Source organism: Pangasianodon hypophthalmus, chromosome 27 (genome assembly GCF_027358585.1).
Source record: "Pangasianodon hypophthalmus isolate fPanHyp1 chromosome 27, fPanHyp1.pri, whole genome shotgun sequence".
NCBI lineage: Eukaryota > Metazoa > Chordata > Actinopteri > Siluriformes > Pangasiidae > Pangasianodon > Pangasianodon hypophthalmus.
Genome location: NC_069736.1, coordinates 3,355,616 through 3,368,263, shown reverse-complemented (window position 1 = coordinate 3,368,263; position 12,648 = coordinate 3,355,616). Strand labels below are relative to the sequence as shown.

The 12,648-nt window shown below is 36.4% G+C and overlaps 1 protein-coding gene across 13 annotated transcripts in view; it reads right to left on the bottom strand.

The window, feature by feature from the left end:
- dnm1a (dynamin 1a) overlaps positions 1-12,648 on the bottom strand; it is a 65,738-nt gene that overhangs the window by 36,888 nt on the left and 16,202 nt on the right. For 11 of the 13 annotated variants that reach the window (XR_008301085.1, XR_008301086.1, XR_008301087.1 and 8 more), the window contains exons 6-12: positions 12,087-12,247; positions 10,679-10,821; positions 10,162-10,297; positions 8,601-8,668; positions 7,742-7,880; positions 1,759-1,845; positions 944-1,014 (exon numbers count right to left, since the gene is read on the bottom strand). Coding sequence is in view for 7 of the 13 variants with exons in the window: in XM_053230235.1 (XP_053086210.1) it covers positions 944-1,014; positions 1,759-1,845; positions 7,742-7,880; positions 8,601-8,668; positions 10,162-10,297; positions 10,679-10,821; positions 12,087-12,247 (805 nt within the window). In the remaining 6 variants the exon portion in view is untranslated. Of the gene's footprint in view, positions 1-943; positions 1,015-1,758; positions 1,846-6,302; positions 6,442-7,741; positions 7,881-8,600; positions 8,669-10,161; positions 10,298-10,678; positions 10,822-12,086; positions 12,248-12,648 lie in introns of all 13 variants that reach the window. The other 2 variants (XM_026921829.3, XM_053230234.1) reach the window with 1 other exon arrangement.

Below are 12,648 nucleotides of genomic sequence, written 5' to 3'. Positions count from 1 at the left end.
TATAATGCTCACATTTGGAGAAGAAACGAAATATTTTTTAGTCTGTATGATACTTTGAATATCGCCTTTTTTTTTTGCAAATGCTTATTAAATAAATTATAAATCAATATAGAGACAAAAAACTGTCACACGTCTAGCATCGAAACAAATTATAAATGCAATTAAATATAAATTTAAAAGGTTATAAGGTGTAATATTATCTGTGAGGGAAATTCATAGTCTGTATAATTAGATTAATTAGATAGATTTTTTTAAGTAAATAATTTGTCTGAAAACTATTTGTGGTAATGTTGTGTGGTTTAATAACTGACAGTACTGATAGTTACTGACAGTAAGAATGTCATGAATACTTTGTGTAGGTAAATTAAAATCATATGAATGTTAAAACCAAGAAATGTCCAATGATAAACTGTTGTAAAGATGATTCTGTTGAACGCTTAGGCTTGCAATGTAAAATATATATAAAAAATTGCTCATGAAAACAGTTATTAACTGTATATTTTTAAACTGTTATTAAACAATGCAACATAACTGAAACTGTTTTTAGACAAAAATTGTTTTCTGAAAATAAAACGGATTTATACATACTAAACAATACTAAAGCTTATAGCTACTGTCAAATTTATATTGAATTATACTTATAGTTTGTGGATACCTGGCTTTACTGATTCTATTTCAAATTATTTTCTCCATTTTCACATCACAAGCCTCAATGGACTTGTCTTTACAACAATTTATCATTGGGCTTTTTTTTGTTTAAACAAAGCAAATCCATTTAACCGCACAAGATATTCACGACTTTCCTACTCTCGATAACCACACAACATTTTCAAATATGCCTTTCTGCCTTACTTTTATTTGCAAAGTGCGATATCCAAATCCAGTCATTTCTCTAGTGACATGAAACTATCAGAGTGATCGTACATTAAATATGAAAACCCACTTGGCAAATCCGATGAAATCTTCATGGTTGGTGTTCATGTAAGCCAGCTCGATGTCAATAAGCAGCATCACCTTGTGTTCATAGGTGAAAAAATTGTTTACTTCAGTTATGTAAGCTTCAATAGGTTAGTTTCTAGACCAGATTTTGGTTCACATCATACTCTGTCAAAAGGGGCAGAGTATTACAGATGATTCTAGAAGAAATTAAAGTCAAAAGGGGTAACACCCATTTTTTTGAAGGGTACCTACATTGGGCATTCATAACCCATTCATAAGCATTGCATATGTATATATATATATATATATATATATATATATATATATATATATATATATATATATATATATATATATATATATATATACACATTGATGAAGTATTGAGTGATCTTATGCCTAAAGTGTATATACTGTTTCTACTTCTTACAGGAACCTTCAGTACTGAATATTCTTCAGATGAATTGTTTCCAGTACACTTAATTATGAAGCTCATATACCAGTCAAATGAATGATATTAATGCCCTCAAACTAAAGTGGTAATCTGAATATATAACTCTGTTATGAAGCAGTGTGTATACCCTCTGTCGCTTTCTCAAATTGTCAAGAATGTGCTTTCAGTAAAAACAAAACTAATAAAGCTCAAGCGAAGAATAAAAAAAGTGCAATTCTTGATGAGACACCTATAATTTTCTCTAATGACACCTCATAAGCCTTTCATAAATCATCCAGTGTAGAAAGATTAATGCAATGCTTATGAAAGTGTTATAAAGGTAGATACTGAAATGCATGTGTAGCATCGCTCCTTCTACGCCTCACCTGATCCTTGGTGCGACTCTCACGATCACGGATGTGCTGAGTGACAATTCTTTCCATTTCCTCTCGCAGCATGGGGTACTGGGCCAGCTATGGACACACACACACATACACACATACATGCAGACAAGATGCAAGGCAGAGAGCAAATGTATCATACACTCGGCCTACTACTGGTGTCTTCCTCTACATACAAACAACATGGCTGTATGAATCATGCTGGATTTAAAAGCTAATGTGTAACGTTCATATGCACAAGTAACAAAATATAAAGGAATCACATAAAAGAATAATAAACATACAAATGGTGCATGATTGTGATAGCTAAGACTAAATTCTTATTGATGACTTTGTGCATGTCTGTTAAAATGAATTTCGTTGGGAAGGTAATTGTTAGCTCCCAGATTTTATGGGTGCATTTATCCATGATGTAATAAGCTCAATCAGTTTATTTTATATAGAAAGGTTTGACAAAAAAATATATACAATAGCTGCTTTGAGGTCTTAAGACTCCTTTAAACAGGCACTAAGGGTGCTTTCACAATGTTTAGTTCATTTGAGTTGAACCCTGGTCTGAGCGAGGAGGTCTCGTTCCACTTGAAAGTGCGGTTCGATTGCAGCTATAAAGTGATTTGAATCTGAATCGACTCTGAACCAAAAATCCTGCATGTTTTGGATTGGGAGCTGCTAAACGGAGCCAAAAGACAGAGCTGTAGCACTGCATAAATGCCATGTATTCTAGAGACAAACAGAAAGAGAACATACACACTGGATCTGACAACACTAAGTATTTTAAACTTGTGATTTATATAATTATCTAATCTTTTATTTAGCACTGGCTCCGTGTTCTATGTGCTTGGGTGATTTTTGTGACTTCAACAAGCACTTGGCAAAGGTTTGTTCACCTTTTTCCATTGCCGTATGACTAATAAATGAAAGAGGTTTACAATTTACCTTTTCAGCCCTACATGCCTCTCAGCCAATTGTTTTTTTGTTTTTTTTTAATTTTTGGTTTGTTGAATAATATGTAGTTTGAAACCAAACCAAACCTTTTATCAAACAAAACCAAAAGTGTCAATTTCCCTCTGATTCGGTCTCGTCAAAAGGACTAATGCACGTGAAAGCACCCTGCTTTAATATCTTTTATGGACCATTTTAATTGTTGGAGCTGTTTAAGTTAATGATGCATTGCAATGTTTGGCTCATGCAGAGTCACTCTCACAAACCTTAACACAGACTCTTATATAAAACAGCGCAAAGTGGCAGGCGTTCGGGTTAACTGCTTCAGTCAAGTACAGCGATACAAAAACCAAACAGGGAATTTAAAAAGGACAAAAAACAAGACTGCTTGCAGACATGAGCAGTACATTTATACATGCACTGAACGAATGAACTGAAAAAGAGGAAGAGAGGGAGGAGAGGATGTTGGAAGAGATCAAAGTGACCTCATGTGGATTTTCAGCACAGTCACGTCCTCTCACAACCTACTATGAAAGGTTTGACCTGATGTTAGTCACTTGGTGAAAGAACGTGTGACGAAATACTGTATAGCGCACTTTTGACATGGGTTAAAAGCATAAAAGAGTGTAAAGTGTTTGGAGAAATCCACAAGAGGCCAGTTGTCCAAAGAAAATCACTGATCAAATGTGAAAGGTGGCTACAAATGACAACATGAGAAGAAGAGAAAGGTAGAGACAGATGTTTTTATTGGTGTTAGCTAGTGAGTGTAACAGGACCTACCGACCTAAATGTTAGGAACAAATTAATAAAATATCAATTACTGATATAGGAATTTCACAGAAACTACTAAATTTATTAATAACTTGCTAATGGAAAAGGGACAGAGATGAAAACTTTCAAAACAAGTGAGAAAAAGACAGGACAGGACTAAAAAATGCAAAGAAACTGAGACAATTTGGAAGCTTGAAATTTTGGACGTTATTTTGTAAGAGAACCAAATAAATCTTTAGTGTACCGTGATAAAGAATAAAGAATATGAATACAATAAAATGGAATGAGATTAATAATTATAAAAGTGGTAAGGATAGACTGACTTTTGCTGGACAGATTCTGTTAGCAGGTTGGCCTTTTAGGGACTGTCATCAATCAGTTCTTAAAGGTAGAATATATGCTGCTAGTTAAGTTGTGTTAAGGAAAATATGACATTTTTAAGGTTTACGAAAGGGCTCCGTACAAGGCCAGGTTCTGTTTTCAGTGAAATTAGGACAGAGTCAGTTTTCATAGTTACACAGATGATACACAGCTCTGTATATCTGTAGAGTCTTGAATTAGCTTGTCCACCTGGTATCATTGAATGGATATAAAAGAATGGGCGAGAGAAACTCACTACCTTCTCTTATGTCTTATTAATTTGTTTTACATTACAAATATATTACTAGAGCTGCATTCAAATAAGCCATGTTTAAATGAAGAGTGTACATGCTATTTTAGTGTTTTTCGCTATACTGACACACTGTTCTAGCGCAGGAGTTCAGCAATGAAAACAGACAAATTTCTTCATCCACTACCTCCTCGACAACACTGAGTGTCTCTGACTTGGTGGAACAACAGACGTCAAGAAAACAGACACAAAAATATACTGAAACATTTCTTGAATATGGATTTACAAGCATGACTGTAAATAAGGAGGAGAAACCAAAACACCAAGGCTTGGGATATCCATGTCCAAAAAGATTGGGAACCTCTGGCAACTAAGCAAACAGAAAAAAAAAGTTTTAAGCATGCTAATAAACTTGTCTGTATGAACAAAACAGAAGATGTGACTGTGGTTCTATGACCAAAACTATGGCTAGTTTTTCACGTTGTGTTTCTACTTTGTTTTTGTAAGTTTTGCTTTTTTTAATCTTGTCCTTGTAAGTGTTTAAGTGTTTTTTTAAAGTGTGTTATGTAGCACTACTACTCATTTTGTTGTCTAGTATAATGCATAATTATAATAAAGTAGACTTTAGACTTTGATGACTAAGCGGAGGAACACCAGAACACCATATGTTGAAAAGAATGGCCAGAGGACAAATGTGATCTAGCATGGAGCTTATATAGATTACACATATAAGGTCAATGTTATTTGTACTTGGCAAGAAAATAAGCAGGAAAACCCCACTAATTCCAAAGGAAAATCGCCCTGGAAGTCCAGGATATAAGGAAGTAGAAAATCAATGTATATGTTAATCTTTATATTATATATTAATAATCAGTAGAGTCTCTCTAGATTCTCAGAATGTTCCAAATTGCATTTTAAGATAAAGTGTTGTCCTGATACATGTTCCAGTTATACAAAATGTTTCAGTAGATGCAGAAGACTTTTTTATAGTTTCAAATACTACCGTATATTTAATTATATTATAATATTATTTGTTTTAATAGCTTACGTTTTTATTTTCTCTCCTACCATGGTTATAACCAAAGGTAACACTATTAAAATATAATGCTGAGATGTGTGAGGAGTTACAGGTTTGGCTCAGTTACAGGTTTGTTCTAAATGACTCACATAGCCAGTAAATTGAGTAAGTGTGTAATCATATCCTTGTACTGAAATAAAATGCCTTTACACTTTCACAAGGCCAAGTCAAAATAGACAATACGATTAGAGACAGCCCTAATCAGAAACACATTCTCTTACTTTAACAGTGCTATGAGACAGCAGGAACAAATGCCTTTGAAAAGAAGAAGGGATCAGATATCGAAACTAACTGTTAAAATAGAAAGAAGACCAGTGGGGAAAGGACTAAACAAACGTCTCAACAACTCAAACTTTGTGTCTTGACTTATCAAGATAAATTCAGTTATATTATACTATAGCTGTTGAATTCTCGAATCTGATTGGTCAGAAGGTGTTGACTGATTTTCTATAAGTGCAGCTCTGACAGTAGTGCAGCTGCAAATAACAGGTTTATATTAATATATATTCATTCTAATATGTTGTCATTTGTCATTGCTTAACAAAGAAAAACATAATCTTTCATGTGTTGAAGTTTTCTATAAGGAGAAGGTTATTTAACATTTATGTAAGGAGTCTCCAGTGTTAGTGCTTTGTAACAGCAGTTTTCCTCCATGGGAAAGTCTTCAGGATTTTACACGTTCCTATTTGTCTTATTATAATGAACTAACTAGTCTCATGGACATTCCACGACATTAAATGTAACAATAAACAGATAAAAACATGACAGGCCATTCACTAATAAATGAAAAATTTTAATCTTTGACAAATTGCTGTCGAATAAGAAATTGAAACACTTTGGGACATGCTGTTATTTCAAAATAATCGACATCAGTGTTGTGTAACTCCAGTTTGAGTCAGGCTGCAACATGCCACCCCATCATTGGTTATTTTCCAATAACAGCATGCACACAAGTGTTTTATTCCTTACTTAATCCTGTGTATTTGAGCCTAAATGGATATCCCTAACACTGAACAAAAAAAATAATGGCCACAGATTTCTTCTTTTTTTTTTTGCCACTGAGTCCAGCCGTCAGTCTATCCGTACCCAAAATGACGCAGACAAACGAGGATTTTGTTTCTGCATTACCTTTTCACTACATTTTCGTATAGTGGAGGTCAGTTCACTCACTACCATATCTATACACTTCAGGCAGGGAGACTTCAGCTTTTGGATCAGCTTTTTCACTATGGCCTCGAAGGCCAGATCGGGGGTAAACAGGCCCGTCCTGTAGAGGAAGTGGGGTGGCACAGCACAGGACAGAGAAAGTAGAAAAAGAGGGAAAAAAGGAGGAGGATGGATGGAGGGAGGAAGAGAGAAGCATGAGGTGAAAGGAGAAAGAACAAAAAATGGAGAAAAGGCTCAAACAATAAAGAGGAAAAGAGTGAAAGAAAGAGGAGCTACGCAAAATGAAGGGGAGAGAAGAAGAGTTGAGGAAGGAGAGAGCAGGTTCAGGATGGAAGGACAGATAAGACAGCACAGAGGAAAGAAAAGGCAAGTGAGACATTTGGTTTCTCCTTAAGCCATTCGTCAGAGCGTTTGAGCCAAGATCTCCCTCCCACAGAGAGAGAGAGAGAGAGAGAGAGGAAACCTCAGCCTGCTGTCCACGGGCCAACAGCTTGAAGCCAGGAATAATTTCGACTGCAGCGTCGCACACTCACGCCAGTCAGAGACCCTCTACATTCCGCTCTCCATGACCCCTACCTTACAGCTGACCACCAAAACCAGAGCCAGTCTATTACGTCCCCACTGGAGCAGTGGGAACTCTTACAGAGTGCTGACACGGCTCTCCAGCGGCTGTTAATCTGGGAGTTAGTGCTTGTTAATAGCCTCCTGTCTTGGTCCTTAGTGGTTTTGTAGTGTGAATGTAAAACGAGAAGGGGAAATGCAATTCTTTTGCAGTTTCCTTGCAGTTCACATAACCACGTTGCTTAAAGTGACGTATTTGTTAGCTGGAAGGTATTGTACTTATTCTGACTGACGTAAATTTGCATCGCTACAGTCTTTCAAGCCGGTGTCTGGGTGCCGAAGTCTTCATGCTAGGTATATATCATGGCTGAAGAATAAACCTTATCACAAGGGAACTTGGTTAACTACTAAAATAAAAATTATTACTACTGGAAAGACTTTAAATTTAAAGTCTACAAAAGTGAATGGATTAAATTTCACTGATTTGTTGGTCATTGATATAAAAAAGTTCATTATTTATCATATCATCATAACACCCAGCCCTGTTTTAAATATCAAGAACTGTCCCTCTTTATCTTCAGTTCCACCTAGCAGTCAAACTCCAGCACCCAGATGTTTCTACCCAGTGCAGGCAGCTATTTTGACCATGCCATGGCCATTCTTCTCATTTCTGTACAAAACCTATAGCCAGGCACACAAACACACTCATATACACACACACACACACACACACACACACTAGCCATTGCCCCTCTGCAGCCCAGCGACAGGCCCATGGGTAGGCGACGGCGATTTTAGGGGGAGCTGGGACACATCATGACCCTCCACCAGGGCTTTACCTTCTTGGTACACTGCCTAACGGTATTGACTAGCTCAGAAATGACCATGTCCACGCATTTCTGGCAAGGCTCTTTAATCTTCGCGATCTGCCTTTTCACAATGGTCTCAAAGGCCATGTCCGGGGTGAAGAGCCCAGTTCTGCCCGTCAAAAAGGAAACAGACAGGTCCGAAGGTGAAAAAAATAACAAAAACAAAAAGGAGGAGAGGGTGAGAGAAAAAGGAGAGGTTGGGCAGAAAGAAGAGTGTTAAAATGATTTAGTATGATTTATGGTTTAAGAGTAACAAATCAGGAAATCATCGGTCATAAAATACATTAGCACTTATAAATTCATAAGTGGATTTTCACTCTTGCAATCCAGACACCGTGACTCTGTCTGTTCCCAACTATGACTAGCAAGAAAAATAACATTTAGTCATAGAGGACTTTCTAAATGTCCCCAGCTGTCCCATAAAACACAAAAATATAAGGAAGAGAATCATTTGTTTTATAGGAATAACTGCCCCAGTGATGTTTTGGAAATTAGTCAGTTAGTTGTCTGGTTTCTATCCTGTCCAGTGATGCTTTCTGATGAATTTTTATGTCAGTTACACCGGACAGGCAGAAACCACACACGACCAGCCCCAGGTTAGAGTACGACAGATTAACAATAAAAAAAAAAAAAAAACGCCAACTCTAATCACAAGCTCCTCTTCCTGGGTCACAATTCATAAAAATCGGTTTTAAGCAGGAGTTAAAACGAGACTCAAGGAGACGTTGTGATTAGGTTTTGTGATTAAATTAAACTTCGAGGACAGACAGGTGGAAAAGACGGACACAACAGTGATTTGGAGTTGAGGAATGGTGGAAAGAAGACGTGCCTGATGCCGTGAATGTTCTTGATGGCGTAGCTGATCTCCTTGCGCAGCTCCTTTTCATCAAACTCCATCTACAGAGACAGGGATGGATTCAGAGTACAGAATGATTTTTTTTTGTCTCATTAACGTCAAGAGAGAATCTGCTGAGGGAACGACTGTTTATAGCTGCTATAACATAAGCAATAAGAGAAGCTAACTTGTTTTAGACATTCCAAAACATTAAATATAACTATAAGTGGATAAAAAAGTATGAAATTAGTGATCAATGGCAAATTAATAGTAATGGTCTAAGAGGAATGAAACAAAGCAGCACAAACTTTGAGGTGGTAACAGTAACTCTGATTTGTGTCAGGCCTCATCACACCACCCCACTGTTGATTATCTTCCTATAAGAGCATGCCTCCTTAAGTGTTTTATTACTTACTTAACTTAGACTAATGTAGCTGAGAATGTAATGGAAGTTTACGTTTCTGTAAATGTCTGTATCAGGAACCTAAACATCACAGCTAAACATGGTAACGTTGAGAAGATGGCCATTCTGAACAATCAGAGTAAATTTTCTATATTAAAATTTGGTATAATCATGTCTCCTAGGCCCCACCCACCAACAAAGACATAACTGTACAGAAAAGCTGAACATTTAAATTTACAGTAAATGAATAAATATATGCCATCCCTAATATTTTGTCAAAAAAGATTATATAGCTTGCTGTTGTTGTTTGAAGCAACTATATTAAGATTTATGTATTTATTTATAGATTTTTATTGAAGTTTCTGTGAACTTGATCTTAATTTTTAGCTTCTTTTGCTTGGAAGCATCAGCCCTCAGTAATAATGTCTTGATTGACCAACTACATTTTCAGTCAGAAATTAAATTACTAAGAAATTCTACTTTTCCTGTGGAGTAAATAATCATTTTCCCTGTTATATAAATTACCACAAAGAATGAAATCAATACCACAATCTTGTTACTAATCACTTTAATCCAAGCACCAACTGATCTGAAGAAAAGGCACCTAAATAATCACACTAATAAATTATAACACACATTTATCTGAAAGTAGTAATAATTAGATCCAGCATTGTTTCAGCTAGTAATAAGCAGAGAATGCTTCCAAGAATCCTTTTCTCACTCTTGACTCTTGACCACTTCCTGTTTAGCCGCTTCAGACAGAGTGTTTTATTGTGCCTGTATGTGTGTGTTTGTGTGAGTATGCGCGTGTGTGTGTGTAGTTTTTTTTCCAGTAAGCGGGAGGCGAATGTTTTACTCATAAAGCCTGTAGTCATGGCCCGAGGGAGGCGCGAGTTTGGGCCATGACTCATTCTTTGGTCGCTAAGTGATAGCAGTGTGACCCATGATGCTCTTCCAGAGCACTGCTTTATAGTAAGGCTGAAGGTTTTTTTTTTTCCGTTTTATGTAAACAGACATCTACAGTTGTAAAATTCAGGCTAATATCGCTTTGGGAATTACAGTAAAAATAATATTGAAAATGATATCAAATGCATGAACAATGCTCATTAAATATGAAGAGTGTGTTTATGTCTGTATGTGATCTTCACACACCTTGACCAGTTCAAAAGGGAAGCGTTCGTGGAAGATGCGGTTGATCCTCGCTCCGCCTGAGAGCTCATAGGTCTCGATCTGATCACCTGAGCCCTCGATACGCTTCTCAAAATCCACAGAGAACTGCTGCACCATCCTGGAGAGACAAGTCAGTGAAGAAGATGTGAAGTAAATGACTTTAAATGTATACAGTAGAAGAACTACAGTCCCTGGAATGTACTATTCTCACAGAAGATTGCTAAATAAACTACTCAAATTCCCACACAGGTCATTTCCAGCCTTGGTCCATAACCTCCCGAAATTCTCTCGTGTCACTCTCTTAGTGTGAGGCACCTTATCATGAGGAACTCTTATAGTTAGGAACCATTTTATCGTGATCACATTTCAGATCTTTCTTTTGGTTTCTTTCTTACGCCATGAGAAATCTAAATCTAGACTCAGATTTTTGTATTGTTGCAGTAGAGTATCTGCATATCCTCTGTATGTTTGTGTACATGTATAAACCCGAGTTACTAACTGTAACAAGGCCTTGGTTTTGCGAGACGGGTCGTCTGGGCGGAAGTTCTTGTACTCCTCCACCTCTTTCTCGATGGACAGCAGCTGGCTCTGGAGCTTACTGCGCAGTCCGGGCAATGTGTCTCGGATATGATTGGTTAGTTGCTGTGAAAAAAGGTGAGAGTTACACATGTTAGGTTTGCACAATTATTTTTTTTCTTCTCTAAATTGATTAAACATTATTGATATTGGGGAGCTTAGCTAAGGTTAAGCTAAGGTTATTAGATGTTTACTATGCATTCAGTCACAAGCGTTCTGTTCAACTGTCTGACCAATCACAGCTCACTCTAAACACTTTGGGGTCTTTGCTTCCTGAAACACTTATTTATTTATTTATTTATTTATTTATACACTAACATTCTTTCTTACTTACCTACTTACTTATCTAATTACCTATTTTTTTCCTTCCCTACTTACTTACTTACTAATAAACATACTTACTGTCTTATTTACTTACCTATTTACTTGCATACTTACCTATTTATTTACTTACTTATCTACTTACTTACTTATTTACTTACATATTAACATACTTATTTACTAACTTGCTTACATATTTACATACTTACATGCATACCTACCAGCTTGTTTGCTTGTTTGTTTACTTTCTCATTTACTTACATCCTTACTTATTTGATTACTTACTTCCTTACTTCCATATTTATTTGCCTGCTTTCTTAAGTTGTGTACTTACATACTCACTACATGAACTACATGCTTATCTATTTAGAATCTAATTGTGTTTAGATTTCACTTTTTTATTAGTGATCGTCTATTTCTAACATATCGGTACCACTTTACTGTGCAGTACAGTAAACATGTATTATAGTATTTAAGTAAACAAGTCATTTCTGCTACATGTTGTGCATTAGATTAGATTAGATATTACATAAAGTGTGAAAATGATCACGTTCTTACAGCAACACACAAAGCAATTAATATTTCAAAATTTAAGAGGTAATAATCATGAAGTACTTAAATAAGCACTTTGTTATTTTAAAAAACAATCCATGTTTTATGTGTTTTTTGATACTATTCTAACCTCTCAAACAAGGATAATAGACAGATAGTGCTCTTAGTGTCAGACTTAGTGAACCAGTATGAGGATGTATTTATTCATACAGACTTCAAAGCACTGCTGTAAGTCGCTCAGGATAAGGGTGTTTACCAAATGCCATAAACGTAAATGCGATAATGGAGTGCTTGCAGATGACATTAACTACACACCTAATGACTTTAATATGTAAGTACAGTGTAACTAATGTGGAAATAATGGGATATTGTGGTGTTGTCCCAGTCCTGGAGACTGTATCTTCCCAGCTAGAGCTGATGAGATTCGTTTCGCTTCTCTGCGAACAGCTTCCTCTCACCTGGTTGAGCACTTTCTGCAGATAAGGTGTTCCCATACGGTCTGCCAGGTGTCTGTATGCAGGATGCGACAGGAAGAACTTCCTCTCAGCAGCCATAGCAGCAGCGATGTCCTTCTTCCCATCAATGTCTTTCTGACTGCGGTTCACCACACCGATGTAGCCTAATGGAGACACATGAACACAATAATATTAAGATTTTCACACATTATTACTGAAAGAATGAGTAAAAAAAGGGAACTGGAAGACAAACACACACATTTCCTGTTGCATTTAATGTCTATCAAGCATTTCTGCCCTGAAATAGACCCTTTAGCTTGTAATCATATAAAATATGCTTTGTGCGTTGTGGTTTTGCATGTTACATGAGTGAGTCACAGACGCTGGGAAGGTAAAGACAGCGTATGATGGAAACAAATTTAGAAAACATCTCGGCGCTGCCCAAAACCAAGTGGAAAAATGGAACGTCAGCATAATGCATTCAAGGGTTTCCCATAAATATGTTTTATTGCTAAGCAAAGAAAGGAACAGAGGTTTTTTCCAGATGTGTCGTTGAAATCAAGAC